General features: G+C 40.1%; 1 protein-coding gene and 1 long non-coding RNA gene across 2 annotated transcripts in view; one reads left to right on the top strand and one right to left on the bottom strand.

Annotated features, from left to right (window-relative positions):
* The window catches only part of GCC2 (GRIP and coiled-coil domain containing 2), a 120,410-nt gene that overhangs the window by 28,680 nt on the left and 75,442 nt on the right, over window positions 1-16,288 (bottom strand). Inside the window, exons 17-19 of the mRNA XM_089681284.1 lie at window positions 6,475-6,596; window positions 5,852-6,028; window positions 1,895-2,112 (exon numbers count right to left, since the gene is read on the bottom strand). Coding sequence (XP_089537410.1) covers window positions 1,895-2,112; window positions 5,852-6,028; window positions 6,475-6,596 — 517 coding nt within the window. The remainder of the gene's footprint in view (window positions 1-1,894; window positions 2,113-5,851; window positions 6,029-6,474; window positions 6,597-16,288) is intronic.
* LOC149459385 (uncharacterized) overlaps window positions 1-16,288 on the top strand; it is a 199,138-nt gene that overhangs the window by 171,868 nt on the left and 10,982 nt on the right. The window lies entirely within an intron of this gene.

Raw genomic sequence — 16,288 nt, 5'->3', positions numbered from 1 at the left:
ACAGTGAAGCACTAACACAGCCCCTATTAAAAAAAAAAAAAAAAAAAAGCACACAGTTAACCCTTTGATCGCCTCACATTAACCCCTTCATGCCCAGTGCCATTAGTACAGTGTCAGTGCTTTTTATTCACAGTGATCACTGTACTGGTGTCACTGACACCAAGTCAGTTCGCCCCAGTGTCAGAATGCCCGCTGCAGTCCCGCTATAAGTCGCTGATTGCCGCCAGTACTACTAGAAAAAAAAAAAAAAGCCCAGTATATATACCGCCATTTGTAAACGCTATAAAACTTTCATCTGAACCAATTTACATGTATTGGAATTTTTTTAGCAAAGACATGGAGCAGAATATATTTTGGCCTACATTTGACGAAATTTGATTTTTTAAAAAAAAATTTTACTGGACAGGTTTAAATAGCAAAAAGCAAAAATATTGGGTTTTTTTTTCTCCAAATTGTCGGTCTTTTTTTTTATAGCGCAAAAAATAAAACGCACAGGCGATCAAATACCACCTAAATAAAGCTCAATTCGTGGGAAAAAAGGACGCAAATTTCATTTGGGTGCATCGTTGCATGACCACGCAATTGTCAGCTGAAGTAACGCAAAAAATGGCCTCGTCAGGAAGGGGGTAAATCCTCTGGAGGGCAAGTGGTTAAAGAATACAGTCCCTGCAGTCATACATGGTGGGGGTTCACTTATGCTTTGGGGTTGCTTTGCTGCTTCAGGCACTGGATGTCTTGACTGTGTGCATGGCATTATGAAATCTGAAGACTACCAAAGAATTCTGGGGTGCAATGTAGGGTCCAGTGTCAGAAAGTTGGGTCTCCGTTAGAGATCATGGGTATTACAGCAGGATAATGACCCAAAGCACATGTCAAAAAGCACCCAGAAATGGTTTAAGACAAAGTGAATATTGAACTGGCCAGCAACGAGTCCAGATCTCAATCCCATAGAGCACCTGTGGAGAGATCTCAAAACAGCAGATGGGAAAAGGAATCCTTCCAATCTGAGAGACCTGGAGCAATTGGCGAAAGAAGAGTGCTCCAAAATTCCAGGAGAGGTGTAAAGAAACTCATTGATGGTTACAGGAAGTAATTCATTTCAGTTATTTTTTCCAAGGGTGTGTTACCAAATATTAAATTGAGGGTGCCTAAAATTGTGTCCAGTCCATTTTTGAAGTTCTAGGTGGAATGTGTCAGATTTGGCTTTTTGTTTCTCCACGTTTGTGTGTCATATCAATACAAACAAAAGAAATAAACATGAGAATGCCTACACATTTGTAACTGCAACAATTTTCTGGGCCAAGTGGTGCATTATCTGACAGAAATGCAGGGGTGCCAATGTTTTTTGCCATGACTGTACTTTGTGTTCTGGCCGGTTGTTCTGCTTTCCTATTAAAAATTTACCACATTAGGCAGGGGAGCACAGCGTGGTCAGTTCTTTAGATGTGTTGGGAACTCATCCTGCTCCCCTCCAATGATTAAACTTGTGCTGACACACCCATCCTGATCATTCACTGGGAAGATCAGTGTGCTGCTGTTTCTCCTCCAGTCCTCTGAGCTACTTATGCAGCTGAGAACAGAGGGTATGTGATCACTTATATTTAAAAAAAAAGGGAAAAGGTGTTTTTTTTTGTTTTTCTTACATGTATACACAAATGTTTTTGCATTTAATTTATTCTTTAAACTGAACAGGTTGCTTTAAGAATGAGGTTTTACACATACTTTAATATGAATCCTAAGAGAAGGTTACAGGACACCACACCTACTAATCTAATGCATGCTTTGTCTGTATTTGCATTTATTGATATGGTGTTCAAAAATGATTAAAAGAATATTTCATACAAAATGTTCTAAAGAGCAAAGTATTAGTAACTGGTAAAAGTTTCACACTTACTTGTCACAGTAACTTCACTCTTAACTTGGAAGAGCTGGGCTTCTACTTTGGACAGCTGTTGCTGCAGAGTCTCTACAGTCTTCCTATGATCATCTTGTAAACGCCTCACTTGGTCCCTAAAATTGTTGCGTTGTGCTTCATTTTGAGCACTAAGCTGACTCACTACCTGAGCGTGCTCAGTCTTCAGCACCATGTTTTCTGACTGCACTGTACACAACCTGCAGAATAAAACCAAGTATGATTAATCTTAAGTTCTTTTTAAAGGATCCACAATTGTCAAAACTTCAAGAGATCCCTTGACGAGTCTTCATCTGTGTCTTTTCCATAGTTACTTATGTACTTAAAACCATCCCAGTGATGAGATCCTCCCACTTCCTAATGGCAGTCAAGAAACTTATCTGGAAAGTCACTGCTGGAGCCCCACAGAGGGACCCAACCACGGGACACTTTTATGAATCAATGGAAGTTGAATATTAGTAAAAACAGAAAAAATAAAATGATTTACAATCTAGTTGGTCATCTTTTTCTATGTCGACTGGATACACTGATGCTGGCCATACATGGATCCTACATCCACACCACTGAGGTAGATAGAGGAATCCTCCCTGCTGTGCCATTGTAATCTGACAGTGGGGACTTCTCAGTTATCAAAATATACTGATCAGTGCGGCAGGCACTGAGTAAATTAAGTTTTCAACATTCTCGTTCGACAGAAGTCAATCATTAGATCACCTTCTGGCTGGAACAGCCATAGATGGAATTTCAATCAATCTATGACCAGCTTTAAAGCAGAGCCTATGAAGACATATAAAGAAAAGAAAGAAAGTGCAGCGCGCATAAAGAAATATGATGATAATCAATAACCCAATGTTATAGCATCATAAAATAGATGAATAAATACATGAATTGAATAGCTGCTGACTGTAAGTGACTATGCACAAGTAATATAGGTCATGCAGGTCCGGTGGCCATCTTTGTACGTGGAATACACGTCATTTTATTGCTCCACATGGATGCTTTTGAATATTTCAATAAAATACTGCACCATAAGCGCTTTCCTTTCTAGGCTCGTTTGTTGAACTAATCCCTTCAAGGTGGAGCCCCTTTTCTGTTTGCTGATGGTGGAACGGTTTGCTGGAAGTATCTTCTACTCTGGTATATGCCTGCTGTGTTTTTCCCTTATACTGTGTATGGAGGTGGATGAGGCTGACCTGTGGACTACAGTCCTTTGATTTCAATGCGCATTGAATATGCGCTTCTGGTGAGTGCATTATAAAGAAGGATTTGTCACGGATTCACTTGACATCACGATCACTTCTTTTGGACTTTATATTTGGAATAATTTGTCAATTTTCATTGATTATATTTACTGGATTGTTCACCTACTGTCACCATACAGGCTATTTGTCACTTTTGCGCTGTCATTTCAGCATGGCACTGTTTATAAATTATTTATTTGCTCACTACAGCACCGTTTCAGGGCGCTTCACCTATAATACTTGTTGTACATATTCACTTACAGTCACCAGCTATTCAATTCATGTATTTATTCATCTATTTTATGATGCTATAGCATTGAGTTATTGATTATCATCATATTTCTTTATGAGCACTGAACTTTCTTTCTTTTCTTTATCACTTTGAGGATATAGCGGGTTATCCGTTTTGTGCAAGCTGCTGCATTTGCTTGTCGCTCACGATCTACTTATTTTTCTATGAAGACATATAAACTACATTCCTCCAATGATGAAATGTTGGTATATGGTGAAGTTTAAAGATACGGTTTAAAGATTCTGTTATTAAAATTACTGCCTGTTTCTCTACTGGGAAGATTTCCCATCACTTTCTTCCCTAATGGCAGCTTTCATCAGAATGGAACATAAGCTGAAACAAAAAATGTTTACAGTTGTCACTGAAAATGTGCATGGAAGATTCTCCCTCACCTCTAGTTCTATTGGCAGCTCCAAAGGTAGGATTCCTCCTTACTTTATTTCTTTTTAGTTTGCAAAAGATTGGTTTTATTTTTTGAAGGGGTGTTTTAATGAAACCTAGTACCCTACAGAAAGAGTTGGAAAGCACCGTTAAGGTCAGCAAAATAAGAATAAAGTAAAATTAACAATTCTGGAATGGGAGCAATAAAAAAGGTCTTGCAAAAAAAGAAGGAACAGTTTGAAAACACATCAGATCTCAGTGGGGAAAAATATCATGCTGGATATCTATACGGACATGCACTGGGTAATGTGTTAGGAATGCAAGGATGCCCTATTGTTTGATGGAAAGGAAAATTAGCAATGTACAAAGGACTGAATTCAAAGACACCCTGAAAATCAAAGTGAAAAAATTAAGCAGCAGGCTAGTCCATTTTGCTGAAATTTAATTGCAGCAACCCAAAATGGTACTCAGTAGTTTGTATGGCCCCTATGTGCTTGTATGCAAGCCTGACAACATTGGGGTATGCTTCTAATGAGACGACGGATGGTGTCCTGGAGTATTTACTCCCAGAGTTGTACTAGGGCATCACTGAGTTCCTGGACAGTCTGAGGTGCACCTGGTGACGTCGGATGGACCAAAACATGATATCCCAGAGGTGTTCTATTGGACTTAGGTCAGGCACAAGTGGGGGCTATTTAATGGTATAAATTCCTTCTTCCTCCAGGAACTGCCTGCATGCTCTCGCCACGAGGCCGGGCATTGTCGTGCACCAGGAGGAAGCCAGGACCCACTGCACCAGCGTAGGATCTAACAATGGGTCCAAGGATTTCATCCCGATACCTAATGGCAGTCCGAGTGCCTTTGTCTAGCCTGTAGAGCTCTGTGTGTCCCTCCATGGATATGCCTCCCCAGACCACCACCAAAACAGTCATGCTGAACGATGTTACAGGCAGCATAACATTCTCCATGGCTTCTGCAGACCCTTTCATGTCTGTCACATGTGCTCAGGGTGAACCTGCTCTCATCTGTGAAAAGCACAGGGCACCAGTGGCAGACCTGCTAATTCTGTTGTTCAATTGCAAAAGCCAGTCAAGCTCTATAGTGCAGGGCAGTGAACACAGGGCACACTACAGGATGTTGGGCATTCAGGCCACCCTCATATAGTCTGTTTCTGATTGTTTGGTCAGAGACATTCACACCAGTGGCCTGCTGGAAGTAATTTTGTAGAGCTCTGGTTCAACCTGTTCCTCCTTGCACAAAGGAACAGATACTGGTCCTGCTGATGGGTTAAGGACCTTCTAAGGCCCTGTCCAGCTCTCCTAGAGTAACTGTCTGTCTCCTGGAATGTCCTCCATGCTCTTGAGGTTTAGCTGGGAGACACAGCAAACCTTCTGGCAATGGCACGTATTGATGTGCCATCCTGGAGGAGTTGGACTGCCTGTGCAGGGTACAGGTATTGCCTCATGCTACCAGTAGTGAAACTGACCCTAGCCAAATGCAAAACTAGTGAAAAACAGTCAGAAAAGAGGAGTAGGGAAATAAATGTCAGTGGCCTTCACCTGTAAAACCATTCCTGTTTTTGGGGTCGTCTCATTGTTGCCTATCTAGTGCACCTGTTAATTTCATTAACAGCAAAGCAGCTGAAACTGATTAACAACCCCCTCTGCTACTTAACTGGCCAGATCAATATCCCAGGAGTTTAACTGACTTGATGCTATACTCTGAATAAAAAGTGTTCCTTTAATTTGTTTGAGCAATGTATTTATACTAGGCTGACAATGAGCAGGCAGTTATCACAACAAAGATCAATAGGTGAGGAGAGATCTGATAGTCCCTGAATGACTAGAAGGTGCACTATGACCTCCTCACAGAAGTGCATGTGGTATACTCTTTATCTTTTATTTTTCTACACAGAATGGTAAAGAATTCATACTCACTCTCTGAGCTATAACTAGCCCCACCAATTGGCCAGATTTAGTCTAATGTACACATTTCTTACTAATAAGCGACCATAAATTGACTCACTTTTCTCTAAGTTCAGCTTCTTTGGTCACCGTCTCTTGCAGCATTTTATTATGCCTCTCCAGTAACATGTCATGTTCAGACTGTAAAGCCTGCAACTCCGCTGTGTTCATCTGAAGACTGTGCTGAGCGTCCTGCAGTTTATTTTTTACTTGATCCAACATTGTTTGAAGGTGCTCCCTAAAGCCAATACAAAAACATGAACAACAACTTACTTTTTGTTATTTTATTTTCCCACTTTGGTAGTTTTGTCCCATCCTTGTTTCTCAACCTGTTTACCCTAGAGAACGCTTGAAATAAATTTTCAGGTCTTCAGGAACCTTTACAAAAACCATTTAATTGGTTGTCATGGGAAAATCCCCTCATATTGGTAGTTCGTGGGAAAAACATCCTCTTAAATTGGTGGTCAGAATGCCACCCTTACAGGCAGCTAAAAAGTTAATTGGGTTCATGCTGCTGGCTGTGTCAAGTGGTGTTGACCCTGGAACTATGCAAACACCATCAAATGGGAGGTCAATCAGTCACAGCTCAAGGAACCCCTAGTAATCTCTGTCTGGAGGAAACCTGGTTGACAGTGACGGCTTTAGAAAATAAATAAAATTGCAAAAAATATACATTTCAGTTACCTTTCCTGCTTGAACACCTCATGTTCTGCTTGAGGTGCAGACTTATTTTTCTGTTGCTTTAGCACATTATGAACACGAACTTTGTAGCTTTCAAATTCAGCAGTTATTGCAACCTGCTCTGCCTGCATCATAAAAAGAGACACATATTACAGTATAGTTCACATAGCACTATTATATTTAAAGGTTTTTCTTTAGTGGTTGTGCTGAAGAATGCATTATAAACGCATACTGCCATTGTGTTTACTGTGCATTTGACCCAGTATTACAAACATAGAATCTGGTTATTGCTGTTGGAAAAAAACTCACATCACTTTGCTTCATTATTTAGAAATCAGACATATTTAAAATGGTTGTAAACCTCTAACATGAAAAATGAATACAACATATCCTTCTATAGTGTGTACTTACCTCAATCCAAAGTAACTACTCTGATTTCTCTCTGCTCGATCATTCCTCTGGTATGCATATGACTAATTTTTAGCTGTTATGTCGACACCAGACAATCTCTGCTGTACAAAGGTGCCCCTGTACTTTATCCAGAGAGGGAGTATAGTTTAACACAGGAAGTGCGTTACTGGACAGATCGGCAGTTAAAAACAGAGGGAAAAACCCTAAAAAAAGAAACGAATGCAGCCACTACATCTAATGATTGGTAAGCTGCATTATATTAATTTTTGGGTTTTAGATTTAATAGAGCTTTATAAAAATATGGCTATACTGCTCTTTACTTTAGTCCAGAAAGAGGTTGCATACAAAATCTACAATTTTGGTAATTGGTGTACAAAAAAAAAAAAAAAAGAATATTATATGCCTCATGATCTGTTCTTGTACAACATCCTAAATCTGGCAATAACTCTGAATTCTGCACGAATATAATCTCACCGGCTACTTATTTAGGTACACCTGTTCAATTGCTTGGTAACACAAATTGCTAATCAGCCAATCACATCTCAATCCATTTAGGCATATAGACGTGGTGAAGACAACTTGAAGTTCAAACCAAGCATCAGAATGGGAAAGAAAGGGGATTTAGGTGACTTTGAATGGGCTGGTCTGTGCGTGAAAATCTCAGTAGATCAGCAGTTTTTTAAATACTCAGTCATCTCTAGAGTTTACAGAGAATGGTCTGAAAAACAGAAAATATCCAGTAAGCGGCAATTGTGTTGAGGAAAATGCCTTGTTGATGTCAGAGGAGAATAGGCAGACAGGTTCAGCTGTGCCATTCAGATGGTAGGGTCAGAATTTGGCATAAACAACATAAAAACATGGAAGGGTCCTGCCTTGTATCAACAGCATGGTGGTGGGAGTGTCATGGTCTGGGGTTGCATGAGTGCTGCCTGCACTGGGGAGCTACAGTTCACTGAGGGAACCATTAATGCCAACATGTACTGTGACATACTGAAGCAGAGCATGATCCCCTCCATGTGGAGACTGGGCTGCAGAACAGTATTCCAACATGATAACAACCCCAAACACACCTCCAAGACGACCACTGCCTTGCTAAAGAAGCTGAGGGTAAACGTGATGGACTGGCCAAGCTTATCTCCAGACCTAAACCCTATTGAGCATCTGTGGGGCATCCTCAAACAGAAGGTGGAGGAGCGCAAGGTCTCTAACATCCACCAGCTCCATGATGTCGTCATGGAGAAGTGGAAGAGGACTCCAGTGGCAACCTGTGAAGCTCTGGTGAACTCCATGCCCAAGAGGTTTAAGGCAGTGCTGGAAAATAATGGTGGCCAAACAAAATATTGCCACTTTGGGCCCAATTTGGACATTTTCACATAGAGATGTACTCACTTTTGTTGCCTGCGGTTTAGACAATAATGGATGTGTGTTGAGTTATTTTGAGGGGACAGCAAATTTACACTGTTATACAAGCTGTACACTCACTACTTTCCATTGTAGCAAAGTGTCATTTCTTCAGTGTTGTCACATGAATAAAATATTTACAAAAATGTGAGGGGTGTACTCACTTCTTTGAGATACTGTATACCACCAGTAATATATTTACTCAATTGATTAGTCAAGCATTTCTAATTGGGAGAAAAATGGAAAATTATCTATGCCAAAAGGAGGGCATTTCCATAGTTCATTTAAATGTATCTGGTTATATAAATCCTGCTAGATCCAGAAGAACTATTATCTAACAATATTATAAAAGCAAGATCTAATATGTTCAGATCTGCCTTATTCTCCCGTGTTCAGGTCTCTAAACAAGTCTTAGCCAAAATACATAGTGCATGCATTTATCTCGATTAATTGTAAGGTGGAAAAGTTCCATGCATTCTGTGATAGTGAACACTGAGACCTTTTTAATTTCGTAATATAATATATTAGATTTCAAGATGGGAAGCATCACTGGTTCAGAGAACTACAACAGGATGTATGAAGTCCATTGGGACAGATGTCTGCAGTGGAAAAAGTGCTTAAGCAGAGCACACGTATGCTTCATTCTTAACATTAAAGCTTACAAAAGGCTGTCAAAATTCTCAGTGAGAAATAAATACCCCAAAAATGCAGATCTGCAAGCACAAGAGCTGTTCAATCAGCCTGAGCGAAAATACAACTCAGTAGGAATTCTCACAGAAGGGGAGCAATATACAGCTCTCTATATCCATCACTGAGACAAAGGTTACTAGGGGCTGGCAGTTTTTTTTTGTAAACTACTCCCCCTCCCAATGTTAAAGCTCAATTCTGGGAAACTTGAAAATTATTCCTTGCAGTGAGCGTGTGTCCGGATTGCAAGGGTTAATTGCTCATTTAGGTCCAGGGAACTTGTTAAAGTAGATTTACTAAACCAATCCTTTCCGCTGCTGGACTGTTCCCCAAAGCATCTTCTCTCCTACGCTCCAGTGGTCTAAGTTCCTGACATTACCAGTGTACGGTCTACAGCCATTTACTGGACATGATGATGTCGAGGGACAGTCCACTGCCGAAGTGTGGAAGAGTTCCACCTACCACAGAAGTGGATGATTGCGGAAAAGTAAAAAGCACTTTTATTCTGTTTTAATTCTCCCGTAGAGAATAAACTTAAACAAGCAATTAACCCTTGCAGTGTGGACGCAGCCCAGTTTCCTGAAGTTGGGCTTTAGAAAACAGGAGTGTGCACATATAAACAGTCTGACTTTTACGCTGGCTAACGAGATTACTATCATAATGTACAATAACCTTTAGATTTACCAAAAACATGCAACAGCCTGTCTAATGGGATATACAGTGCTCAGCATAAAATGAGTACACCCCTTTTGAAAAGTAAGATTTTAATCAATATCTCAATGAACACAAGAACAATTTCCAAAATTTTGACAAAACAGAGTTTTAAAGAACATTTGCTTAGCTCATTACTTGAAAGTAAGGTTAATAATAGAAGCTGAGTTTTGCTCAAATTAGTTGATGCAAAAATGAATACACTCCACAACAAAAACTACTCCATCTAGTATTGTGTATGACCTCCATGATTTGTAAGAACAGCACCAAGTCTTCCAGGCATGAAATGAACAAGTTGCCGACATATTGCAACATCTATCTTTTTCCATTCTTTAAGAACGACCTCTGTTAGAGCCTGGATGCTGGATAGAGAGTGATGCTCAACTTGTCTCTTCAGAATTCCCCATAGGTGTTCGATTGGGTTTAGATCTGGAAACATACTTGGCCACTGAATCATTTTCACCCTGTTCTTCAAAAATGCAACAGTGGCCTTAGATGTGTGTTTTGGAATATTGGCATGTTGGAGAAGTGCACAGAGTGATAGTAGCATCTTCTCATTCAATATAGAGCAGTACATTTGTGAATTCATGATACCATCAATGAAATGCAGCTCCCCGACACCAGCAGCACTCATGCAGCCACACAGAAGGACATTGTCATCATAATGTTTCAATGTAGGCATCATGCATTTTTCTTTGTACTCCTCACCTTTGCGACACCATACAGTGTTGAAGCCATCAGTTCCAAAAAAATGTATCTTGATCTCATCACTCCAGAGAACAGAATCCCAGTAGTCTTCTTTTTCAACGTAGGCCCTGGCAAATTCTAGGTGGGCTTTTTTTGTGCATAGGCTTTGGGAGAAGCTTTCTTTGTGGCCGACACCCACGCATGTCATTCCTCTGCAGCTTATGCCGCATTGTGTCAAGGGAAACAATCACCCCTGTTTGGCTTTCTACTTCTTTAGCTATCTGAAGTGAACTTGCATGGCGATTTTCTTCAACCCTTCTCATCAAAAGAGGCTCCTGTCGAGTTGTTAACTTCCATGGACGGCCTGAACAGCCTAGACATCTCTGTGAGATGGTTACAGTTTCATCTTTGTTACATTTATGTATCACTTTTGCTACAGTATTCTGACTAATAAGTAAAGCTTTGCTGATCTTCTTGTAGCCTTCACCTTTCTTGGGTAAAAAAATTATTTTCTTTCTCAGGCTTTGTGACATTTCTCTTCCATGTGGTGCCATTGCTGACAGCATGAAATGGGAAGGGGTTTTCTTTATTAGGCAATACCCTTTTATAATCAGCTGTCTCCTGGAAACCTGTTTAATGAAAAATTAGACTCACCTGTAGTTGAATTTTTGTTAATTAGGATTTTGTTGTTTAAAATTTAGCTTTGCTCCTAAGTCTTTCATTGGGGTGTGTTCAATTTGCAACATGGTCTTGAATTAATTTGTTAAAAAAAATACTTTTTTTGTGTGTGCAAATTAAAAAATCTTGTTTGCAATCAATGGCCCGCATCTGTGGGAGTATTTTGTAGTACAGAGTCCAATAGAAAATGTTGATTCTGAAAGTAAAGATTTTCTGACAAATCTGTTGACGTGTACTCACTTTATATTGAATGCATTGTTTAGATCGGCCTTTGCATTAACCACTTGACCTCCTGAAGATTTACCCCCCTTCCTGACCAGGCCTCTTTTTGCTATTCGGCGCTGCACTATTTCAACTGGTAAATGTGCAGTCATACAATGCTGTACCCAAATGAAAATTTAAATCCTTTTTTTCACACAAATAGAGATTTTTTTTGGGGGGTATTTGATCACCTGTGCTCTTTTTATTTTTCACGCTATAAACAAAAAAAGACCGAACATTTTGAAGAAAAAACAATATTTTTACTTTCGACTATAAAAAATATATATTAAACTCAAAGTTAGTCATAAATTTAGACCAAATGTATTCTGCTACATGTCTTTGGTAAAAAAAAAAAGCCCACCAAGTGTATATTGATTTGTGTGAAAGTTATAGCATCTACAAACTATGGTATGGATAATGGAATTTACACAGCTTTTACTTTCTGACTGCCTATCATATTTCTTGAGGTGCTAAAATACCAGGACAGTACAAACACCCAGAAATGACCCCTTTTTCGGAAAGTAGACACCCTAAGCCATCTGCTGAGAAGCATATGGAGTCCATTGAACTTTCAGTAAAAATTAAAAAAAAAACATTTTTTTGTCATTTTCCAAAAAGTTGTCATTTAAATGAAATATTGCTCACACAAGCCATGAATATATGTGGAATTACACCCCAAAATACATTCTGATACTTCTACCAAGTATGGGGATACCACATGTGTGAGACTTTTTGGAAACCTAGCCACATACAGGAGCCTGAAATCCAAAGACCACTTTGAAAGCCTGAAGGTGCGTAACTTCCTCATTTCACTTCCTCACTACCCATCACAGTTTCGGAGGCCATAATATGCGAGGATAGCACCAAACCCCCCCAAATGACCACTTTTTGGAAAGTAGACAACCCAAGGTTTTGAAATATAAAAAAAAAAAAGGAAAAAAATATCTTTTTGTTTTCTTTCTTCATTTTCCAAAAAAATTGTGGCAACAAACAAGATCTGCAAAATACTCACCAAATTCCTTGGGGTGTCTACTTTCCAAAAAAGGGGTCATTTTGTGGGAGTTGGTGCTATCCTGGCATTTCAGGACCTCCAAAACTGTGATAGGTAGTCAGGAAGTGTAATGAGGAAATAAAGCCTTTTAAAAGCCTGAAGGTGCTTACTGAATTTTGGGATCCTGTACTTGACTAGACTGCCGAAAAGTCTCCCACATGTGGTATCCTCATACTCGGGAGAAGTAGCAGAATGTATTTTGGGGAGTAATTCCACATATACGCATGGCATGTGTGAGCAATAAATCATTTATGTGACATTTTCAAAAAACTTGTGGTAAAAAAATTAATTCTTCTATTGACTCAACATGCCTCTCAGCAAATAGTTTGAGGTGTCTACTTTCCATTTTAAGAAGTTTATGCCACACATCATTTACTGTTCTAGCCACCTGAAGACCAAACATTTTCTGACACGTTTTGTTCACATGAAAAAAAAAAAAAAAAAAAAAAACAAAACAGTATTTTTTTCCTAGGAAATTACTTTGAACCCCCAAACATTATATATTTTTAAAGAAGACACCCTAGTGAATAAAATAGTGGGTGCTGCAATTTATGTCACATAGTACTCACGCAGCGATTTTTCAAACGCAAATGTTTTGAAAAAAGAGAAACTTTTTGTACTTTTAATGCACAAAAGCACAATATATTGGCCAATTATTTGGTACAGTATAAAAGATGATACGTCGAGTAAATAGATACCAAACATGACATGCTTTAAAACGTTGCATGCCCCATGCAATGGTGACAAACTGCATACATTTTTAATATCCATAGGCAACATTTTAAAAGCCTTTACAAGCTACCATTTTAGATTTACAGAGGAGATCAAGTGCTGGAATTACTGCCCTTGATCTGATGTTCGCGGTGATGCCTCACATGCATGGTGCAACAGCTGTTTACATACTGGCACAGGGGGTGCTTTTTTTCTTAACTATTTTACACTGTACTTTTCATTTTTTTATCACTTTTAATGCAAATATCCCCTATAACTTCAATGGGCATTGTCATATATTCAGTTTTGAGAATTCTGGGGTCTATCAGACTCTAGATATCTCCTCTGCCCTAACATTATCTAATCTCACCAAGATCGGTGTGATCAGATGCTTTCCCAATTTACAAATGGCGCTGTTTATATCCTGCAAAACTGAAGTAATGAAATGCTCGTAGCTTACGATTTCTTAGATTGTAGAGATGATTGGCACCATTCCGGTCTCCAATCAGCTGTATGGTCAACTGGCAGAAACACCGGCTGCATTCTCAGGTTCCCTCGATGGCACGGGACTGCCCGAGAAGGCCGTGGAAGGCAGCGGGGGAGGGGGGACATCTCCTGCTGCTTGTAAAAGCAATCCTTCAGCTAATTCATCTTTAGGATTGGTTTTACATGAAAGCCGATAGCCATCTAAAAAAACGATACCAGGATGATGCCTGCAGCTGCAGGCATCATCCTCGTATAACCACTCAAAGTCCAGTGATGTTCCAGTATGTTGCTGGTCATTGCTGGGTGTATGCGATGTTCTTTTTTTTTTTTTTTTATGCAGCCTGTGGGCTGAATGAAAAAAAAAAGAAATCTCTGCCAGAAAAAGTGTGTGGCATGCCCACCATTAGAATATACAGCCCTGCACCCACCCACTTCTAATGGTGGGCACACATGAAATGTGCCAAAAAAACATTATAAAAATATATATGCTGAAGCATAGGGGCCATCCACTCACTGGCCACCCCAGGCCCCCATGCTTCAGCATTTATGCTTTTTTAACTGAGGATGAAAAAATCTCATCCAATACCACTGCACACACCTACTTATGTATATTCTGAGAGCAAGACCCTGTTGCTGTCAGAATAAACAAGTTGTTGCTGCAGCGGAATGACATCCTCATTTCTCAAGCAGGCTTTTTCCCCCTTTCAAAGATGGGTATTTACAAGCCATTGGTGGAAGCCCCGGTGATTAGGTTGCACGGTGCCACATGAACCAATTCCAAGATTATACAAATGTCTAAATAGTGGCACTCTTGAATAAAAAGTGTCATCCTTTTTCCATATGGGGTACCACTTATACGTGGACAATAAGTCCCAAACTATCTTGCCACTGCTCCCTATGTAGTCCGGGCATCCGGGGGGGGCTCCAAGTGACTATCTTTTCCCTCGTAAATCCAAAACTTATATGTATAGCTGTAGCAATCGTGCACACCGAGATGGACGCGGTCTTACATCTTGTTAGGAATCTTCCATTGTATATAATTTCTACTCAAAAATCAGCTTTCCTCATCCCCCCTCCCTCTCTGTTGAGTGACATGTGGTCTGGATGAGGCAAAGGTCAAAGGCATCAAGCTCAGCGGGAGAGCTTTAAGGCTATAAACCTCAATGTCTGCCAGACTTTTGCTAGAGAGGGCTCATCAAGCCGTAAACCTAGCCCTCACTGACCTTCAAGGCATTCCAGAGAGTCGTAAAAACAGACCTACATTTTAAAAACTCACTTTTCCATATAATTACATATCTTGGATTATGAAAGACTTACATACACATGGAGCCCATATTCGGACGGCTTACTTGAAGACCAGTCTCCTGGTATTTTACACCCCCTAGCTGGCATACACAGGAGAGCAGAAAATTATATCTCCTGAACCATTCAAGCAGTTGTCTCATGTTTCATATGTAGACGTTCTGCCAGTGATTCTGAGTATTAATCTACTAGTGGCCAGGCTGCTAAATGCACCAAGAATAAGTTATGAACCATGACATGAACCATGACATCAAATATGAGAGTTTTTGGTCATAACTTAGGTTTCCACCTACTGCTCCCTCCCCCAATCGCCTGATTGGTTTACTGCTCCAGGGAGACACCCTGTGGAGTTGCTAGAAAAAGCAAAGCTAGGCTGAGTGAGTGGTGTGTGAAAGTTGAGGATTCTCCCTTTAACATCGAAACTGACAGTGGGAGACAAGAAATCCTTCTGGCTCATGAAACTTGAAGCTGCTTAACCCAGGTCGACAGTGGTATACAGACTATTATCCAACCATCATAGTGTTATTTCTGATATTACCGAGCTTCCTCTTTCTCTGTACAAAAAGGAGGTGGTGGCAGTGTGAAGGGTTAATTGCGTAATTAACCTGGCCCAGTAACAATCGCGCTCAGGGTGCAGATACATAGATTGTGGTCCATTAGCTGGAAAATTAGCTGGAAAATCTGTGTGCAGGGTGCAGCTGGGCGTGCCATTGTTACGCACGTGACAGCGCGGTTTTAGATTGGCTAGTCCTTTGGTCATGAGTTTGGTGAGAAGGGCTGTGGTCTGACGCTGCGATCATCACAATAGCCTGTTGCCCTCTCACAGATCTTATACATCTTGACCCCATATCTGGCAAGCTTGCTGGGGAAAAATTGTTTGAATGCAAGGCGGACAGAAAAATTAATGAGGGGCCCATCAACACAGATGTTTTGCTGGGGAGTATAGACATCTGCAAATTTTTAGTTAAGGTGATTTACAAGGGGCCGAATTTTGTGGAGCCCATCAAATTCTGGGTCACTCCGAGGATGACAGAATGTATTGTCGTTGAAATGCATAAAGCACATTATACTCTCATATCTATGTCTGGCCATGGCAGCAGAGAACATGGGCATATGATGAATTGGGTCTATGGACCAATACAAATGCAATTCATTTTTTTTTTCAGCAATGCCCATGTTGAGGGTTAGACCCAAAAAAATTTTAAATTTGGAAAACATAATGGGTTTTCCATCCGAATGGTCTGGCAATATTTGAACTTGGTTTGGCGGCAATAAACTGTTGTGCATATAAATTGCTTTGATGCACAATCAATGCATACAGATCTTCCGTGAAAAATAGCTCCAAAAAATCAAGGGGAGTAGTTAAATTTGTTGTTTCCACCTGAATTCCGGGTTGGGCAGTGAATGGGGGAAGTACGGGTGCTGCAGAAT

This window comes from Staurois parvus, unplaced genomic scaffold, assembly GCF_062004578.1.
Source record: "Staurois parvus isolate SC_StPar_1 unplaced genomic scaffold, SC_StPar_1.0 ptg000262l, whole genome shotgun sequence".
NCBI classification, from domain to species: Eukaryota; Metazoa; Chordata; class Amphibia; order Anura; family Ranidae; genus Staurois; species Staurois parvus.
Note: the sequence above shows the minus strand (reverse complement) of the source record. Positions and strands in the feature narration are given on the sequence as shown.